Below are 21,790 nucleotides of genomic sequence, written 5' to 3'. Positions count from 1 at the left end.
TTTGGAGAGTTTTCCAGTTCGTTGATAAAGATACATGACTGTTAGTTTTGGTTTCTAATTTTTTTTTGTGGTCCAGCTTCCAATTTATTTGAACAAGATTAAGTGTTAGGTGCATAGTAAAAGGCTTCTGAACCACAGTCCTTTTATGAGAAACTTTGGAAAGAGAAGTAATTAAAAAAGATGAGAGTGTTTTTTCCCAGTATGATGGCAAAACCTCTAATGAGAGGAAAGACAATTCTTAGCAGGGAAAAATGTTACTGTATTTGATTTAAAACAATTGCATTTTTCTTCATTATGTTTGTTGATATGTTTCTCTGGTCTTTTTTTGCGTTCATGCAGTCCTTGGGTATTTACCTGCATGTCACCCATTGCTTCTGTGTAGCAATTAAAAAAGTTTCATCTGTGATAGAACAGTAATCAGCAGACCACTAGGACCTACAATAAAGACTCAGAGAAGCCTGAGCTGCACTTACTTGAGAACATTTGCAGTGCCTACAGAGTTATACAGAGTCTTGTACAAGAGTAACTGCTACCAGACTGATCTAAGCATGGATTTTCAAATATAAGGAATGTTTTTGCAATTACCACTTCAGAATTTGTACTGCTTCTCAGTCCCAATAATTCTTATGTTTGGTAAAGCATGACATGACTAAGACATGTAAATTAAGCATCCAGAGTGATTTTCTTTTTTTTTTTTTTTTTTTTTTTTGACAGTATTGAGGCTGCTGTGGCTACTTTTGCTCAGGCCAGACCTCCAGGTATTTATAAAGGTGACTATTTGAAGGAATTATTTCGTCGTTATGGTGATGAAGATGATGCACCAGCACCACCGGAGCTTCCAGAATGGTGCTTTGATGAAGATGAAGAGGAGGATGATGATGATGGTAAAACTGGAGGCCCAGAATCAGAAGCTGGCTCATCAAGCTCTTCCTTTGGCAAGAGGAGAAAAGAACGCCTAAAACTGGTAATTTTGATTTGGAATTTAATATTCTAATTGCTATGCATAATTTCATAATCTCATACCCATCAGTTACCTCATTGTACATGCTATGCAAGTGTCACTGCTCTTGCAAATGGGATCTGGAAGCATTGTCTCTAACTGGAAAAAATTGTAGATCCGTTGTAAACTCTTGTATTTCCTCTGTGAACTTTGAATATTAATATTCGACACGTCCAATATTCCAGTTGTAAAAATAACGTTAACAATTTTCTAATTTATCAATTATTTGAGATAGTAAAGTGCTTTTTAATTATTCAGTTTGTCTCAAGAGATGAAATGTTACTAGAATTGGATGGAAACAGTTCTTTGTTTTTTGTAGTCATGTGGTTATAGTTCAGAATTTTTAAACTTCAGTGCTCATTTTGCTAAATAGTCTTTCTTTGGGAAATTTTGTAGGATTGAAAATTGGATTAGCAAAAAGCAGTATGAGCTTAAAAACCCAAGACAGCTTTAAATCGTATTGTGTTTAAAGCTGTTTTAGCTTTATAAGAAATATAGCTGATCACTTACTGTGATTTCTGACATGCATCTGCATAACTCTGATTAAATAAGTTACTGTAGATACCATGATATGGAGCTAATACTCAAATACAAAAAATATATTTATATAATCTGAAGGCTAATGACTCAGTTCTCTTCAAATTCCTGACTTGCTTTTTTATTTGCAAATAAAGTATGCTAGATTATCGCTGAATGCAAAATAGATTTTTTCTTTTTGTAATACTGAATTATTTTACTTGTGTGCTGAGGTGTGTTTGTTTGCAAACACTTGGAAATCCTCATATTGAAATAGGCTGCAAAGAAGCATTTTGTTGTTACTGAAGCTGGTCAACAAGGTTAACAGGTGAAGTATGGAAAATACTTGCCTGACAGGAATACAAAATCCGGTCTAAAGAAGCAAGATGAACTTTAAAAACTTTCAGATTTTCCCTCATCTGGAATAAAAAATTTCCCACACTTCAAAAACATAGTAAAAGTATATTCAGGGGGTATGGCCACTTCATCCATTAGCCTTGCAGTAAAACACTGATATCTAAATATTTTTGGGGGGGCTGGAACCCTAAAGTTTTTTTATTGTGCCTTCTGATGCGTTAGGAACTGAGGTGTTATGATGAATTACAATGACAGCCTCTATTCATCAAGTATAAAACTCAACTAGTCTATTTAACAGAAATGATACTGGCTTCCTGGGCTTTTTCTTGTCTGCCACCATAGTTTTGTTGAAAGCTGGAGGCTAAATTATACGAATAAGCATATTAATAACTAAAAATTAATTATGAGTTAGATAATTTGTGAAAGAAAGAATCATCTAGTTAATATGCATATTCGTATAATTCAGTTTTGCAGCTCTGAAGGAACATTCTTTGACATGAAGAGGAGGAGCGGGCAGAATTCTTTACCATGGTTCTTGGCTGGCAGATGGGACTGCTTCTTAACTCAGTAGAGATGGATACAGTCTCTTTGTGATTCCTTGTAAATATGCGGTCTACAGGGGGAGTGAGTATCAGGTAAATACCTCTTGCTCAGATATTCTTATTTTGCTGTCTAAAGGGCTACATCTGCAGTATTGTGTTGGTTTCCTGCAGCACATATTTCCACCTTTATAATTCATCTTTTTCCTAAAAGCCTAGGGATAGGCAGTGTAAAACTAGAGGTAGCTGTAGTGATAGCAGTGTTCTGAATTTTTCTCATTGTGACCCAAATATTTGTGGAGACAGAAGAAAAGTTTAGTAGTAGAGGAGGAGAGCCTGCAGCTCCCAGGCGTCTTTCTAGAATAATGAATAGTCAGAAATCACTGCTAGCTAGGCTGTGACATGAAGTTAGTATGCTGTCCATTTCAGAAACTCTGATGTGAGAAACTTTAGTGCAACATTTTTCATTAAAACTTCCATATTTTGATGTCAAAACGTCTTGACAGCCTTTCTTTCCTACACTATAGAAAGTGTAAGAATCATTAGAACATGAAGCCATTACAAGTTTTCTTTGTCATCACCTGAACAAAGTTGACAGGTACCAGGAAATCTGCTTGTTGCAGGCTGAGGTGCCACACAGGAAATCCAAACAAGTTTTGACTTTATCAGTGCATGCAGTACTGATTGTAGCATCAAAACAACATTATTAATTGACACTTAGAATCTTACTTCAGGAAAAAAACACTTAATTTTGCAAATTGGACAAAAAGTTGTAATTCTGACCCAGAACTTACAAACCTTTTATAGGTCAAATGGAACTTCTACTGTTTGTTAAGGAATGTTGTCTCTTCTAGCCCCACGTAAATTGCATTTTATGGAGTGTGAGATGCAGTGCTTCTGAAATGAATGATGGCATCTTAAACAATCTGGAAGAGATGGTGGCTATTAAAGATTTTCTTCATGATTTTGAGTGCAGGTGTCTTGTGGTCATTTGTGAGACAGAAGGAAGCAATTAAACTGATTTGACATAACGAGGATAATATTTAAGTTTAACTATCACAGTAAATTGATTCTAAATATTAGTGACTTGGGGTTTTTCTGCCTGACAAACTCTCTTTTGCAGAGTTTAACCCTTGCACTTATTGTTCTGCCTGTGGGCATCTTGAAGGATATGGAAAAAATACTGTTTTTTGATTTGGCATTTTATGTGCTTGAATAAGGGTATAATTTCCTTCTCCATGTTAAATGCTTATTAGTTCACTTTTTCCTTATAGTCCATGTTTTTTGTGCTACTGACCTTTCCTGTTATTCTTTGTTTTCTGTCATGTTGACTCATGTTTTCCTGATGTTGTGGTGCCTGTAATTGAATGCAAGCCTCTAGTTGAGGCCATCCTAGTAAGGCTTAATAGGGAGAAATTAATTTCACATGTCTTAAGGCTAGTACTTCTGTTTATATATCTCAACATAATTGCCTTTCACAAGGCAGAACAACTAATTCAGCTTTTGGTCTCTTGCTGCTTCCATGTTTTTTTCTCTAATTATCTACCAGTGTGTGTTTGTATAATTTCTTATTCATTATTAAGTGTAGAACTCTGTTTATACTGAATTGCACAGTGTTGCTTTCAGTGACACTTTCAGTTACTTTCATTTTTAAAATTAAGGATAGCAGTGAATCTTAAACTACCATCCCAGTCTACATGCCTGTTACTAAAATCAGAGATGTCACAAAAATAAGAATGCTAATAGGAAGTTTAATAGAAATTAATGAAATATCTTATACCTAAACGAGACTCAGCAGATCCTTCCGCTTTGTTAGTGAAACACTAACTCCTCTGAACCTGGTTTTGAGAAAGATTACTGTTCTGTTTTATGGAAGTTACATCTACCCCATGTTTTCTGAGTTCCTCTATGAGGATGAGACAAGCAAACAAAAGACAAAGCAAGGCAAATATATGCAATACCAATTCTGTGAACTGAGGCTTGTTTCATTATGAAAACCAAATGTTTAGTGGAACACCTTTGCGACTGAGTGACAGTCGGTATGATTCTGTTTACTTTTTTGCTTGTACATGCCAAGAGGCAGTTACTGTGATTTGGTCCTGTGTTTCTAGGCATTAAATTTAAGCTGATCAGTGTAACTCCCTGTCTGTCACTTCCTTCATTTTAGAAGATGTCTCTTCCTGACATGTTTTGGAATGTTTCTTGTCTTCTGGGTGGCAGTTTCTGAGCATACTGGCACACACTCAAGTCTGAGTAGCTGAAGCCATCTCTCACCCAGGCCTGGTGATAGCCACTAGGGTCAGGAAGGTGTGTGTTTGGGGCTGTTCTCATTCACCCACTCCTCCAGATGGTGTTTAGGATATGAACCAACACAGGATGATCCACATTGCCACTTCTCCTGAAGTGATGGGTGGAGAAATTAATGGAAAGTGGGGCAAGGTTGGTTAGTACAGATGGTGTGAGGTTGTGCAGTGTAGACACAAAGTGCCTATAGTTTCCTTGGATCCTTTAGGGCTTATATACTCTTTAGTATCAGTGCTGAGGGGTCAATGTGCTCCTGGTGATCTAAGTTCTCTGGAGTCTCTGCACCATGGTTTCCAGTGTCCTGCTTCCAAAGGCATTGGTAGCTGAACAGTAGGATAAAAACTGCATGGATTTCTCTGTTTTAGCACCTTATCCAAGGAATGTCCTCATGAAACCCAGAGTGCTAAGTTAGCCAGGCATGAATGCTCAAGTGACTCACATTGTTTTCATAGTGCTGTGCCTTAGCTAGTGATTATATTTGAAGAAGATAATCTGCCAGAAACACTTTCAAGTACAAATTTTGTGTTTATTACTTTTTCTTTTCTGGAAAATCTTTCCTGTTCCCTGCCTTTTACTTCAGTCTTAGCAGTCATACTGCCATTCCACTGCCATTATTCATGGAAGCAAGGCAGAACCAGCTTGCTTTGTTTCCTGGTGCTCTTCACCACTTATCAGAATTCAGACAATGTGGTGGCCAGGCACCAGTAGCTGTCTGCCTCTCTCGCCCACTCCCCTGCATGCTGTTGCACTGGCTGGTGCCCATGTAAATTGTATGGGGTGAGTGACACACAGAAAGTCTGTGGAGCTCAAGGTAGTTAAGGTTATGAACCAGTATATTTCTTTAGGATGCTCTGTTCTTCAAATGTGATTTGGTGATGTGACTGAGTCAGTCTTAACTAACTGCAGGCTGTACTGAAAACTGTGGTCCTGCTTTTCCCAGCTTTCCCTTTTGCTTCCCTTGCGCTGGCGCTGGTACTGAATTATCCTATGGTGAGCTAGTTTAGGATACTGTTTTTGGCATAAGATTGCCAATTTATGATGTTTTGTTTGCTTTATTACTTTTGGCATCAAACATTTTCTAGAATGTACAAGTTATTTTAGACTTTTATTTCCAGATTGATGTTTTTGTTCTCTACATAGGCTTTTCTGGGGCATTCAGGATAGCAGCTCCACTTTTAATAACCTGGTTTAGATTGAGAATAAATTATAAAAATATATTTATGCAAATTTTGTTACAAATCTGCTGTTTGTATTTTCTCTTTTGTTAAGTTTGTCCTACATCAACTTTCTTGATATATTAGCTAAGTAGTGTAAGCATCTAAGCATCTATTCCATCCTTTGGCCTTATCCCTGTTGTCTTTATTTTTTTTTTTGAATTATGTTTTTTTCCTCATAAATAACTCATTTCAGTTCCTGAGTTTGTAATATGGCTCACCTGTGACTTTCCTGGTAAAGCTCAGCTAATGTATTTTGTTGGCATTTAGGGGTAAATCCTTCAGGAATGTTTAAGTTAGTATTGCTCTAGAGGGTTGTAAAAACAGACTTAATCTTGTATTGACATATCCTGATTTGATTTTATGAAGGCTTTAATACTAAATTTTTATATTTTTTTTAATTTAGGGTGCAATTTTCTTGGAAGGAATAACAGTTAAATGTGTGACCCAGGTGACAACACAACCAAAATTAGGAGGAATACAGCAAAAATGTCAGCAGTTCTGTGGATGGGAAGGGTATGAAAATATTTAGAACTTACTGATTTATACTATCTAAGAAATAAGTGTTATATTTTGCACAATGAAACTGCTCATTGTAAAAATGAGAAAAAAGGTGACCATTTTTTCATGAATTGTTTATTAAAAAAGCCTCAAACACACTTGGCAGTGAAAATCTTGCACTGTACTATGATATGGAATAATCAGTTTTTGATGTTAAGAAACAGGATTCCAGAAATACTTTTCCATTGAGATAACAAAATGTTGCTGTTCAAATTCCAGATGTAGCCTAATCCTGCTATGTGTGTAAAATTTAGTTGTTTCTCAAGCAGTAGTTTTATTTATACCACTGCTATTACACTTCTGTATAGAGATATAATACTCATTTTTATAGCCAACTTGGATTTGTGTCCAGTGCTAATGAAAATTAGTTGGTTTTAATGTCTATGATTCTGAAAATTTCCATTCCAGCCTTGGTGATCCACACTGATTCTTAACTTGTTGATGCTTATCATGCCTGTAATTTTAAATTTAAATATCTCTTTTCTATGAAGTTAAAACTTTGAAGTTTCACATAATTTAGTATTTTGTCATAAGAAAATAACCTTGTTCTTATGAGATAGACTCTTGGCTTCTGTTGTAAAATACTTTATTGGAGAAGATGTTCTAACTCAGAGCTAACCTGTCAACAAGTCTGGTACAAGGTGTGACTTGAGTCTGATGTAAAAAATGTATTTACTTATGTGACCGTTTATTGCAGAACCATTAATAAACATGGTTCTTTTTATTAGGACTGGATTCCCTGGAGCACAGCCTGTTTCCATGGACAAGCAAAATATTAAATTTTTGGAGCAGAAGCCATACAAAGTTAGCTGGAAAGCAGACGGCACGCGGTAAGTTAATTTTAAGTGAAAAAGCACAACAGTAAATTTGGTAGACAGTTTGTCTTTTCTCAGGAAAGTGAATTTGCTTGTACAAAGGAAAAAGCACAGCAACAGAACTGGCTCCAGAGGTTAATTTTTATTCTGTCTTGGTGCCAACATTTGCTGAAGTTTGTGGTCAAATTTCTTTCTAGCAGCTGTTTTACACACTGACTGTTAAAGGCAGGTACCCTTGTTCTCTATAACCCTTGCCTCTGTCAGCAATGATGTGCCACCAAGGTCTTAGAATAATTTGACATATCAGTGAGAGTCTGCTAAGGGGAAGATTTTATTTATAAGCTAAATTAAAACTTATAGTTGATCCTTCAGAAGCTGGGTAGTATTAGAAATTTTGTAGGGTTTTTTTTTAAATTCATACTGTGATCCTTTGTTCAAACATGTAGTTCATGTCAGCTGAAGAGTCAGTAACTTTATCTTCTCTCACCAGTTCTCTTGCATTCATTGCAGGGGTGCCTTTTGTTCAGCAACAAACTACAACCTAATTGGATTGATTGGACATTTTCTCAGGTTTTTTTCTGAGTTCTTTATTTTGCTAGGTTTGTTATCTTTAATAATGAAAATCCTGGAGAATATGGGGAATTGGATGTCTTACGAGAATTGCCAAGTGGCTCCACATGGAGTCAGTCAGGATTGAGCACAATTCAGCCAGAACTAAGCTGTCTTGTATAAAAAAACCCAGACCATTCAAGTGTCTCTCCTCTGTGGATTTTGTGCTTCAAGGGTGTATTAGCTTGGGCTGAGTATGGTGTGAAAAGTCAAAATAATCTTGCAGTCAGTATGGCATCCAGGCATTAAGAAATGTGTGGGAATAATTGGTCTGCTAACACTGGCTGTATGCACAAGCACTTGGATAGTGCAGTGCAGGTGTTCTCAGGGTGGGAAGTTACAGCAATGGGGTATTGGGAGGCCGAGGCATATGCTCAGAGCACTACAGGCCATAGGGCATTCCACAGCTGCTGACCCTGAACAAATGAGGTCAGCCAGCTTAAACTGACCTGAAGAGTCTTTGTCATATCCTATGTTATTAATTTGGAAAATTGGTGTCTTATGTAATATTCTCATTTTCTTACTCAAATGTGTGGATGGGCTGCCCACATTGTGAGTACTAAAGCTATTATACATCACATAGTAGGGGTCCTGGAAGGCTGCATTTTGTGAATGAAATTAAAGCATACATGTAATTTCTTGTCAAAATTTTCAGTATTTTGAACATTCTATCCTGTGTTTTTAGTTTTAGAATGGTGGGAAAACAGAATGGGGATGAAGAACAAAGCTGAAGGAACTAAATAGCTCTTTAAATTTTTTTCAAAACATAATAACTGGTAATGGATTATGGAGATACACAGACTGATAGCTATATTCAGTGAAGAAAATGGAGCTACAGAGATCCAGTATTAATGAAATTCACCTTAAGTAATATGAAAGAGAGATTAAAGGTGAAAACCTCAGCTATTATTTCGACATTTAGACACTTTACATGATATGTATCCTAATAAACAATGAAAAATTATGATCATTTTTACATTGGACATGCTTCTAATTATTTAGTTGTTCTTCAGTGATCCAGACTCCATATGCAATTAAGCAGATTTTCATTAGTTATTCTGAATGCTTGTGTTGACAGGCGTGACCTTCTTGAATTTAATATTAAGACATCAGTTAGTGGAAACCCATTTATGGATCCTCTGCATACATTATCTGGAGATGGAACCTGTGTCATCAAATATCTCTGAAGCTATTCTGTTAAAAGCGGTTTAGATGCAGCAGTCTAGACCTTGCCTGTTAGAATATCATTAGGCTTGCATGCTTTCTTTTTTTTTTGTTGCTTTGTTCTCTCCCCTTGCTTTAAAAGCACTGCTGTTTGTTGACCATGTTGGACTTAAAGAAAAGCAGATGCATAACTAATAACTTTGTTATACTTTCTCACTGAAATAAAGCAGTTTTATTTTAGTTAATAAAAATAGTTGAGCATTTGCTCGATTTAGCCAAACTTCTTAAATTACATTATTTGTTAAATACCTGTATTTTAGCAGCAGTAGTTTTTCCTAGAGGTTTCATGGCTAAAGCATTTTTTTGGTACATTCTCTTAACTGATACGTGGTATCACTAACTTCACTAAGGACTTCTACTTTTCTTCAAAAGCATTTGCTAATCCTAGATTCTGATTGGAGCTGAACCTCTCATCCTCAGTTTTAAGAGTTATGTTGGTTTTGGTTTTGTTTTGGTGGTGTTTCTTCTGGGTTGGTTTTTCTTATTTTTGTTCTTTTCTTTTCCCATTGTTAGGGTTTTTTTTCAGTAGTACTGTGCATGTTTTCTTGGTTTCTTAGCATTGTTGTATTTTTCTACATGCAATTTTAGAAAAAGAGAAAGTATTTTCCTAAATAAAAGAGCATTATTTCTCATATAATGTTGACTAACAATGTGAAATTGATTAGTTAAATTATTTGATAGTGATTCTGTGAAATATCTTGGAGTAGTACCTTACATGTTTTTGTAAGCGTGTGAGTTCTGAGTCTGGTTTGCGTCAAAACTCATCCTCCTCCATTCTCTTACAGCTTAGAGTTTAAAATCTTTTGACTTAGCCTTGCTTAGCCTAGTGTGTTGTGATTTGAAGAGTTTGTGCCTTCACTGTGGTCTTGCTTGTTGTGTCCCTGGTTTCCAGGGCCCTTGTTGCATAAGTATCAGCAGGGCTCACCTCCTGGTTCTGCTCCAGCATTCCTTCTGGAGCATGTTTGTCCCAAAAGTAAAAATGCAGTGGGAACAAATACTTCTCCCCTCCCTTTTGTAAATGCCAAAATAAAAAAGTTGTGTGTATTTGTCTCATAGGTTTAGAGAAATTAACTTTAAATTAAAAGATCTGTGAAGCCCATTTAGCATTGACATGCTTTGATGAAATATTTCCTTTGTACCAGCTACCTAGTTGTATGTAAATACTGTATGCAAACTCATGCTGTTTTGGAGAAAAACACCTCTAAAATCATATTGCTATAAATTATTATTATTTAAATAAAAGTCACTGAATTCTGTAGCTATTCTGACTGGTTTGGTGTAAATTCTCTATATTTATTGGGGCAGTAGTCAAGCTACTGGTGTCTTACAAATAATTTTAATGCTAATCTATTCTAAGCCAAAGGGCAAATTTCCTGCTAGTAAAATCATGCCTTTTGGCTTTGTTGAGATGAAATATATGTTGTGTATTAACAGTAGCTACAAGGTAGATACATCTTTACAAATGTATCCAATTTTGCAGTGGGATGTTTCTGAAATAGCAGTTACTGTCTGAGTAAGGTAATTGTAACATCCAGGAGTTGCTGGATGACTTTGCATTATCAGCTTTGTACTGTAAAATGATTAGCCCAGGTGGGTAATGGCTTGTTGTATCCCTTCAAATGGATCTCATTAATACTATTTGTAGCAGATGCTTGCTGTAATGAGTGGAGCTGAATGTTCAGGCAGGGTAAAGTGATGAGACACCAGTTCTGAAGAAAAGACTGCTCCCACTAAGAATAATAAAAAGCTTAAAAATGGCTGTGGAATTATTCAAATCAATACAGTCAATCAGGACAAGGTTTTACAATGGTAAAATGTGACCTGCACTAAATGGAACCTGTTAAAGGGAGCAAGTTATTTTCCTACATTTCTATGTGTATCTTTTTTATATTTTACATCTGTACACGTGCAGTTTTAGTGAAAAATAACAAATATGATGATACTATTGTGGCTGTTCAATTATGTTAAGGCAGCTATTAAAAAAAATGCAGAACAGGTAGTTCTTGCCAAAAGCAATTAAATTTGAAAAATATTAATGCAAATTTGATGGCTTGCAGATATCTAAATGTGCATAAGTAGATGCAGAATAAAACGCCTCTTTGAGAATTGCTGCTAATTGTCTTACATGTTTGTAACAAAATAGGTACATCTGTGAAGTTGATTTTTTCTGTCATGGTTAGCAAATTACATTTACATTATAAGCAAGGCCTGTTTGCCTAAGTAATTAACTTTTTGTTGTTATCCTAATACAAAATAAAAATAGTAAATGTACACTTAACTGTATGATAAAACCTATGGGCTTTTTTTTGATTGTTTATTAATCAAATAAATTTGATTTATCTTTAATGTATCAATCAATATATCTGTATAGAGAGAGTATTGATTTATGTTGAATATAATTATTTTGATTCAGTTAGCTATATTATCAAACTTGTGATAGCTTCCTAGGTTTGTTTTATTTTAGAAATTGAAGCTTTTTGTAGAAATGGTAGAATTTTTCTTTTTTTAAAAAAGAACTTTTAAAATTATTGGCAGTTGCAGCCTTTTCAGAAACATATTTGTGACCCTTACTTGAAGGAAATCTATTCAGTATATTTTAAGGTATTTTTTTCTATAAATGTATTGAAAATAAGGTTGAAGTTTCTCTCTGATCTCCATGGCTCAATAATTTTTCTCTCCCTACTCTTTGATCCTTTATATGATGAGATGAAGCTTCCATGCATAACTGAGAAATTGCAAATTCTTAATATGAGAAGTTATCCAAAAGTCATTTGGTCTAGAGTAAATTGTGAAAAAAAAATCATCACTGCTAAAGAACAACTCTTAAAAAATAAAAGGAGAAAACTGAGAAACAAATGTTTGTTTTAGAAATTAGGAGGCAAATATACCAGCCCAAAATTAGGTGGCAAGGAAGCAAAATGGTTGCCTGTCTGTAAAGGCTTAAAGCGAAGATACTTCAGTGGGTTCATGGGAAAACTATTATCCCTGAGAAAGAGGAGGAGAAGTTGAGATAATAATGAGAATGAAGGAGGACAGAAGATTGGAGAGTAGTATTAATCCAATTAAATCTCAAATCTATACGCTTGAGAACTCATTATTAAGAGCAAGAGACCAGATTGCCATGAAAGCAGATCTGGAGTGTCCTGGGTTTGCAATGGCAAGCTTGTCTCCTGGGAGTAAAGATATTAATGTGGAGTTGAACTTGAAGGAGACTATTGGGAATGAGAAAGAAGCCATATATTAATTTTCAGATTGTACAAATTGCATGACCAGATTCTCATGGATGTGAAATTTTCTGCCCAGTAGAGGAAAGTTCTTGAAGTAGAGGTTTGCACAATTGATAGTGCATTCTTCACTAATTTAGAGGAGGGGTACAAAAATGTAGGGTGTTGAGAATTTCAGACATCTTCAGAAATGGTGTTAGCAGGAAAGGGCTGTTAATCAAAACAAAGCATTTATGACCAAAAGAGTGTTTCTCAAGGTATGAATGCTCTGTTCCCTGGGCACCTTGCCTTCTGACCCAGATAGCTACTGAGAAAGCGTATTATTATAAATTGTGTTTTGAGTGTCTTGTCATTGAGTCCTGTTAAGGGTTAATACATGTTTGTGGTCTTGGAGTAAGGAAGGAATGTTTGCCTCCTAATCATAGGATAGGGTGAAGAACCCACACAAGAATCATCTGGCTGCTTTTAAGTCACATCTTCCTTTCCTTTTCCTTCTTCTTCTCTTCATGTATCTTAAGATGAGATCCTTATCTAAGAAAATAGACTTAAATATTAATCAGTTTTGCACCATTAGTTGGTAGTGTTGTGTATCCCTTTCTCTGTGATTGTGGCATGTTTCAGTGATGGAAAATTTTAAAAGAATGGAAGTATTCCAGGGTTGAGCATGTGCTGAATAGACTTTGCAGGACAAAATGGATTTTTTTATAGGAGTGACAGGTTTTGTGAACAACTGGGCTTAACCCAAGTTATTTGATTGCAAGTTAAATGAGCTTGATTCAATTGTACTTATATAACTATCAGCAATGGGCAAAGCCTCAGCTGGTAATTATATGTCATTTTTGTGTATAGGACAGCCAGTCTTCAGACATTTGTTTTATTTTCATTGAATATCTCAAAGTAGTTATAAGAGCTTTTCTGTTATTTGCATGAAATTGTCAAAATGGGGTAATACTTAAAGAAGAGATTTGGAACCAAAAACCTTACTTTAAAGATGAAAGTGGCTGTTTGCAGTCCAGTTGTCCAATCTCCACACTGTGTTTTTATGGTAGGTTTTTAAGGTCGGGGGGAGAATGCAGTTTTTGTTTACATGCCGTTGTCCCTTGTGGCCTTTCTTGATAATTGTTTTAGCTATTCTTTAGGGCAAAACAAGCTCACCCATTTTAAATTAGTTCTGTACTAGTATCTGCCTCTGTAGATGGAGGAATTTTGGATGAGAATGAGGCTGCAATCCATGTGGAATTTATTTCTCTGATTTTGAATGATATATCTAAGTGGAGATAGTATATATTTTGTCTGGAAACTAAAGTTGTGAAAGTTATTGAAATGGTTGCAGTAAAGCTTTTATTCCCAGTCAAGATTAAAAGCTCTAAATAAATTGCTTTTATAAACTACAGTACTAGTAGCTGTTAGGAACCTGCAGTTTAACTTGGAAGTGTATAATGATAACATAATGTCAGAAGCTTCTGCAAAAAGTATATAAAGATCACATAAATGGTTCAGGAATAAAATGTATAAAGTGCCTTTCTAATGATTGCTGAAGGGAGCAATTTGTAGATGTTAAGCACTCTATACAGCATTCCTCTTAATTTTCTAAAAGGCAGAATGCCTAATTCTTGGTTTTATTTTGAGCATTTTAGGTAGGAGAGGGAGAGGAGATGGGATGGGGAGGCAGGAATGATGTGTTTTGATACTAGAGAGTTCGAAGTTCAGGAGCTGTGAGTTGTTGCTCACTCTGCCTCTTAATAATTGTCCTGTACAGTTTGTTGGCCAGTAAATTTAGGATTATAAGACTAATAGTCACCTGTTTTCCACAGCATTAGAACCCATAAATATCGTATGCTTACTTGCACTTTAATTTTTGAGTGTAAAAACAACTTTGATAGATTGAGTTTGGATTAAGGGCACTTTGGTTTGTTTAGCATGTCCTGTATCTCTAGGTAAAGCTTTTCCAGCTCAGTGCAAGGAGGGTCTAGTACAAGCTGGCCTCATTATCTCTACCCATTGCCATATTGTCCTTTTCCCTGTTTTCTCTGCTGTCCAGGCAATGAGGGCATGTCTAGGCTTTGGCTAGCAGACTTTGACAGCGGAAAGGGAGCTGTCAGGTTTTGATAGCCAGACTTGTGGGTATTATCAGATAACGTTCATTTTGTTTAACTGTTAATTTTGGATCAGGAGAGGTCTCTCTTGATTGGGAGACTGAGTCAAATGAGGCAGCATAGAATGTCATAAACTGTTGGACTAATATGGATATAAAAATATGTCTGGTTTTGTGTTTGTTTTTTTGTGGGGGACTGGTGATGGTGTACCTATGTATTTATTACTAAGGTGCACCTGTATCACTTTGTTGCTTCTTCATTTCCTTAAATCTTCCTTTTGCAGTCATTGGGTCAGTGTAGAGGAATAAATAAATAAATAGGTGTGGCAGAACACATTATCTCTCATCTGGATTCAAATTGACTTGTATGGCCAAAGAAAGCATTCTTGCTGTAGGTTGTGGTTTCTCATTCATATGTGCTTGCAACACTGTCAGGAGTCTGAGGGAAGGGTTTTGTGTCCCTTCCTTAAGTGTTTAAGAAGCACTGCTGATGAGTTACTGAACAGGTATTCTGTGGAGCAGCAGGCCTGATACTTCACAGTTCTGAACCCTCCTGACAACACACAAAGTTTTATGGTCACCATTCTGGGCTCTTTGAAAAATGCCACCTAACCGATTATTCATATGTAAGTATTTGAGTATTTGGACATATTGTCTTATAAGCAAGCTCTTTTGTTTATTTAGAAATAGTTAATGCATTAAAGTACTTATTATGTAGCTTGTGCTATGAATACTAATCTTAGATTATTCAACTGTAGTCCTAAAATGTTCTAATAAAATCCAGATAAAGGGTGTGCCTGCATGTATATCTGATTTTCAAGCAACCAGTGTCAGTGATTACTGGCTTATTTATTTATTTTCTTTTCTCCCAGACCACTTTTAATAGTGGAACAGTACATTCTGTGCCGCTGGTTCTCCTGGGGGGGATTACAGACACATCCATGAAGTGTGATGGCTTATGTTCAGTCAGGGAAGAATGACATTCAGTTTGTGAAGTTGAACTATACAGATATCTAGGGCATCCCTCTTCTCTTGGAGCTGATTATTCTGTGAGCACAAATGGCTGTTGTGTTCCTGCTGTGGCTTGTGCTGGTGTTGCAGATGGAATTGACCCAGAATATGCTCTGGCATAAATTAGTTCCAAGTTAAGGGGATCTCCTTTGTCAAAGCTGTGTTACTCTTGTCGTGGCTGCTCTGTTATGACCCTCCATGAGAGACATTATGGTTTACTTGCTTGGGGAGAGAAGCAATGTTGGCTACTTGTCATCTAATGCTAAATTAGTTTGTTATTCTTATATATATATGTACACTTTTTAACCTGCTGCTTCAGGCATGAATTTTGCCCTAAACTTCCAAGGTATTTTCAGACAAATATTTGTGTAGATGGATGGACTCAAGAAGTTCAAGCTTGAAAATCTATCTGAAATAAAGAAGATAATAATAACAACAGCAAAAATTATGAAATAATTCAGGAGTTCTGTCAAGCTTGAGATATAGTTTGTTCAATTAATCTTGCACATTTAAAAAAAAGTAATCGGAACATTATACCAAGCAGTTGTTCTTCAACTTTGTTCCTATCACTAATTGAGAAATGCACTTAGCATCATTAAAATCTGGGTGAAACAAAGAAAATCTAGTATTTAAAATTAATCTGTTAGTATACAGGTTGTTACTGGGTAATATATTTTCTAGCCTGTTAACAATTCCTTTGTTTTACATTATACAAATCGCATCATAATGCACTATAAGAGCTCTTCAATATGTAGTAGTTGTAGTTAAATTTACCCTTTGTTGTAAGTCAAGTAATGATTGCAAGACAACTTTAAATTTAACCCATAAGGTTTAATATTCTTCTAAAAATAAAGAAACAAAAACCCCACAGCATTCTAACTTAATTAAAACCGTGAAAGACAGACAAGAAAAACACTGTAACTGGATAGTCTTTTTTAACCTTGCTAAATTCTTTATTTTGTCAGCAGTTTCGCAGTCTAATAATACTTCAGATAGAAAATGTAGTTTTACACTGGTTTTGAATTTGCCATCTGTTAAATTAATTAAAGCATCTTTATCTTTGATTTATAAAACAGGAGAAGCTAAAGTTTAACTCAATCTCAACTGCAATACTTTATTAGGAGAAATTATAGTGGTTTCCACACTTAAGCATTTTTCCATGGTCCTTAGTGTTGCCATTGTCTCCTTTATTCAGAAACAGACTTCTCTTTAATGCTGGTGCACACTGTATCCCAGGTGAGGGGATACCATGAAGTTGTACCATAATGATGCAACATTATTTCTGTATTTTGCACTATCCTGTTCATTATCTGACCTAATTATTTGCTTGCTGATTTGATTTGTTTTGTTTGTTTGCTTGTTTGGCTGCAGCTGCTGTTCTGTGCTCTCACTGACCCCCTAAAAAGTAGCTGCTATATGAGCTTTCTCAGCTGACAGTTAATTTAGAACCTCATAAGGTGGGGAAATGTGGTTGCAACTCTTCTCCTCCCGGCTGTGGTACCCTTTGGATATCAAAACTTGCAATGTTTTTTGCTGTAGTTTTGGGCATATTGAAGATTTCTGTAGTGAGTGTCATCTGCAGATCCACTGCCTCACTTTTGGTGATGTTCAGGGCCATAACAGTCACAGAACAACTCCTCTGGACCTTGCATTGTCAAGGGGAACAAACAAAAAGGGAAAATTACATTCAGAGTTTAAAAGAGAGTGGTGGCAAGCAAGAATAAGAAAAAGATTTTGATGCTGAGTGAGATAACTGTAGAGGAGACTTGTGAGTAGTAAAAATAATGGAGACTGAAAAGCTGTGTAAGCTGTGTGGTATTTCTTAACTTACAGTGGTGTCTTGGCAAGGTTACTTCATTATCTGGAATACTGCTTCAACAAATCTTGTGGAAACAAAACTCTGTTCTCAAATAAGCACGGTAATTGGTGGAGATCAATTCATCAGTGTCTGCAGGGATTTAGAAGACATGTAGATGTGACACTTTGGGGCATGGTTTAGTGGTGGACATGGCAGTGTAAGGCTTACATTTGGATTCAATTATCCTAAAAGTCTTTTCCACCTGAAATGATCCTATGAATATCAAAATCAAGCATAGCCCTTACATTGTGATATATGAGGTGATCAATAAGGCAAGTAAGTTATTTTTTTTTTCTGTACTAGCATTGACTCAGAGCAGTGGTATCTTGAGCTAATGATTCAGAGCATGAGGCTGGATGTTGGAAACCTGCTTACTTCTAATGAAGCTAGATATTGATGTATCAGATGAACTAGGATAACTTCCTTGTCTGTAATATAAAATATTGGAAAGCATTCATTTTGTTTAGGAAAGATGCAAGAAAAATATGAGGAATAACATTTTATTTTCCTAATAACTGAAGGAAAAAAAATTGTTACAGAGTTCAGATTTTTAAAAAAATAGCTACAGGATTGTTAAAGAAAACTTCTGGGTTACTGCTGAATCTGCTGCAGATGCTGGATCAGAGTTGTCACGATGGGCACACTTGAACTTCTAAGCAAGCTGAGTGTCTTGACCTCCATAATAGGAGTTTAACCAAGTTAAACCACAGTTTTGAAACACAGGGAACTGGTCATTTCGTCCCACAGAGACACCTTACAATTGTGGAAGTTAACCAAAAGCTGAATTCTGCCTTCTTAAGAGGGTGGAGAATTGGTGGAACATTTTAACAGGTGAGAAATCCAGGTGCTTGTGAGTGTAGTAAGAGAGATACAAGATGCATTTATGTACTAAACAAGAGCCTAGTAACAGTATTTTAATACTGAGGGAGAAAAAACAAAGTCTTGATGTTAGAAGCTAAGTTTGGATCAATCATGCTAAGGCTTTGCTTTATATTTAAATAATTATGATTGTAATGAGAGGTAAAAATAGATCAAAAATGCAGGTTTTCTCTTCATTAAATGACAGATTTGGTTGCCTTAAGGGCAGGAGTTAATAGAATCTCAGAATTACTGTGATTGAGGAACACAGTCTTCAGTATAGATGAGGAATGGGATTTCCTCTGAGTTCAACCATTTTGGTAGGAGTTTGTATAAGGGAAAAAATTGTGGTTTTGACTGGTATATCTCGTGCTTCTGGACTTCAACAAAATTTCTGTTTATTAAGAGAGAGTGAGGTTAAGAAGATTGTTAGAACTCTTAAGACAGGTGAAGAACAGATTGAAAGAAAATGGCAGTGGATGGTTTTGAAAGCAAATGCATAAAAAGCCACAACTAGAGATCCTGAATATTAATTTTATCATTAAGTATTTTGAAACAGTATGAAACAAGTATGTTCTGATAAACAAATGAGAGAGATCAGCCATTGAATTCACTGACGAGCAGAATAATAAAACTGAAAGGATATTTAGTAGTAGAAAATGCATGGTCATGAATGGGAAATATTGGAGCTGGAGGCTGTTAATTGGAAATGACTGTCTGTCACAATCTATGGGATTTTTTGTTTTAAAATGCTGTGGAGACAGTTGATGGCATACCTTAACCTATAAATAAGTGAGAGAAATACAAAGTGTTGGTATACTCAGGACAGACTAACTTCCAAAGGCCTGTGTGTGTGTTTTTTAAAAAAATATTTGGAATTTGGACTGTTGAATACATAATTCTACAGCAGCTTCTGCATGTAGCAAGCAGTGTTTCTTGCTGGTTGGTGTGCTGTGTACTCATGCAAATGACAACATGCATGCAACTTTGGAGAAGGTGGTTTGTGACAGAACTGTCAGTGTGCTGATTAAAAAGACATTATTTCCTTTTGTTTACATGTTGAAAGTAGTATTATAAATTTCTTGTAAGTTCCTGTGTTAGTGTCCCTGTATCCAGGCTTTGTCATTCTTGAGGAGGCATCTTTTAAAGCAGCAACCGTTGCCAGCAGCAATTAATAGAAGAAAGCAAGCTGAGCCTTCCCCATTTATTGGGGTTTAGGGTCTTTTGCTCCATGTGCCACAGGCCATCTTCAAACTCTCCTAATTTAAACTTACTCTAAATCCACACAGTCTGGATTCGGGTCAGGACATGGAACTGCAGCAGCTTAAAGGTGACACAGATAGATGATCTCCTACTGTCAGTGGATAAAGGGCAGTCATTTATTTTCATTCTCTTGGCCTTTTCCTCAGTGTTTGATGCATCTGGCCAGAAGCTGATGCTTTCTTGCCAGGAGGGAGTGGCAGGGTCCAAAGTACAGCACTCATGTGACTTGGCCTCATCCTAGGTGATCCATCTACAGAGTGGTGACACACTCATGGTTTTGAAATTATGCCAGTCATAAAAGGAAATTAAGGAATTGAGAATCATATCTGCAGCAGGAATTTGTTGTTGCCTCTGCGTCAGTGAGCATATTAGAGATGCTAATTAGTATTCAGATTTGGGTAATGCTTATTTGTGTGGGAGGGCAGCACTTTCACAGGACTGAATTCCAGGCTGTATAATGAACTCCCTTTGGAATGGAGAGTTCTGCTATGTATTTTGTGCTTAGAGTTGATGATAGAATTTCTTGTATTTTGCATTCTTTAATGTGATAATACAGACACAGGCGTATTTGAAAAGGAAAATAGATAAAAAACAGTGATGGCAGCACTGTGTCAAAATAAATAATCTTCTTTGATATAGCCTGTCTAAAGAAATGCTTCTGGGCAAAGAAAGCTCCTAGAGGAGCTGAATTTTTTAAGCTTCCTTTGAAACAATATTTCTAATCCATTTGCTACTTGTAGATTTTTTTCAGAAAATTACTTGTGTGTTGAACTCAACCTCAGAAGATAGGATCTTAGTCTGAGGAAGCTGTGTTATATTTTTATCCTATACTTAAGGTTTTAAAACTCCTGTAAAGCACAAAATTAACATATGTAAGCTTACTGCTGAGATGGTTGCTGTCATTTTGCCTGAGAGAAAGAAGTTAAACATGGATAAAGCACATCACACAATTGAAGTCAGAAGCAAAACTTATGTGAATACATGCTGTTGGGGGTTAGTTCTTTCCTTTTTCCCTCTGTGGAATTTTCCCCATTGTCATGCTAAGATACCTGTTGACTGGGCCCTGGTGGCAAGGGGGAGGGGAGAGAAGAGGGAAACCCCACGAGATTCAAACAGCCAGAAGAGCAGATGGAAGGCTCTGGCTCGGCCCATTTTTGCCCCGCGGAGTTCGGACGAGAAGGACGATCGCCGCCTCTGTCCTATCTCTGCCATCCCAGCGCTGGGGACCATCCTCACTGCTGTCGGACCCTGCACTGCTGCCTTCTCGCTGTAACCTGCCACCATCCAGCACTCTGCTGAGCACTGGGACCCACACCATGAGCGGAGAGCTCTCTCTCCATCTCTCTCTCCCCCTGGGACAGCTCTGCCATCATCCCCCAGCCCTCCTGCAGCTCTGCGGGACCCGCCCGCCCCCAGCACCGGGAACTGCAGCTCAGGGAAAAGGTGCCTGCAGCCAAAAAACACTGGGACTGAGTTACTGTTCTGTTTGTGGGTAATTTCATAGCTGTTGTTGTTCTTGTTTGTCTTGATAGATATACTAGTAAAGAACTGTTATTCCTACCCCCACATCTTTGCCTGAGAGCTCCCTTAATTCCAAAATGATCATAATTTGTAGGGAGGAGGGATCACATTTTTAAGTTCAAAGGGAGGCTTCTGCCTTTCTTAGCAAATACCTGTCTTTCAAACTAGGACACATACACAGTCAATTTTGTTTTAAATATGTTTTGGCAAGCACTACTTAGGTAGTTAGATACTGTGTTGGGGGAGTATTTTCAAATCCAGTTTTGTAGATCTTAATAATTTGGAAAAGAGGGCAGAGGCCACATCTTCCAGTGGGTACAGTGTTGGCTTTGGGGGTTGGGAAATGTAGTTCTGTCATTGTTCCTTAATCTCAGTGACTGCAGATTGATGGGCACCAAGCAATTTACCTTATTTTTTTGCATTATGTAATATCTTCCTGAAATGTACTTTCAAATTCAATGATGAAAAATGCTGATCATCCACAAAAAGGAAAAGCCTCTGTTTTAAACTTAGGATTTTCAGTAGAGCTCGTGCCAGCTTCAAAATTGTGTATAAACCTACTACCACCATGGAAACAAACTCAACTGAAAATGGAAGTCTAAAAAAATAATTCTTCTAGCATGTGCTTGGGGCCCTACTGATGTGGATTGCATGATACAGGATGTATGTGGAGGCAAATGAACCTTTGATACAGTTGCTTTTATTTGGGTATGCAATAATTAATTGCTTTCTGAGGAGAAAAACTCTGTTTGATGGTTGACATTTTTTAAAGTTTAAAAATTGAAGTTGTTAATACTCTGGTAGGTGATTTGGAGATCTGT

The 21,790-nt window shown here is 36.6% G+C and overlaps 1 protein-coding gene across 2 annotated transcripts in view; it reads left to right on the top strand.

The window, feature by feature from the left end:
• The window catches only part of RNGTT (RNA guanylyltransferase and 5'-phosphatase), a 171,021-nt gene that overhangs the window by 18,797 nt on the left and 130,434 nt on the right, over window positions 1–21,790 (top strand). For both annotated transcript variants that reach the window (XM_062489870.1, XM_062489868.1), the window contains exons 6-8: window positions 715–964; window positions 6,337–6,446; window positions 7,220–7,321. In XM_062489870.1, coding sequence (XP_062345854.1) covers window positions 715–964; window positions 6,337–6,446; window positions 7,220–7,321 — 462 coding nt within the window. The remainder of the gene's footprint in view (window positions 1–714; window positions 965–6,336; window positions 6,447–7,219; window positions 7,322–21,790) is intronic.

The sequence above is a fragment of the Cinclus cinclus genome, chromosome 3, assembly GCF_963662255.1.
Source record: "Cinclus cinclus chromosome 3, bCinCin1.1, whole genome shotgun sequence".
In the NCBI taxonomy this organism is placed as follows: domain Eukaryota; kingdom Metazoa; phylum Chordata; class Aves; order Passeriformes; family Cinclidae; genus Cinclus; species Cinclus cinclus.
Note: the sequence above shows the minus strand (reverse complement) of the source record. Positions and strands in the feature narration are given on the sequence as shown.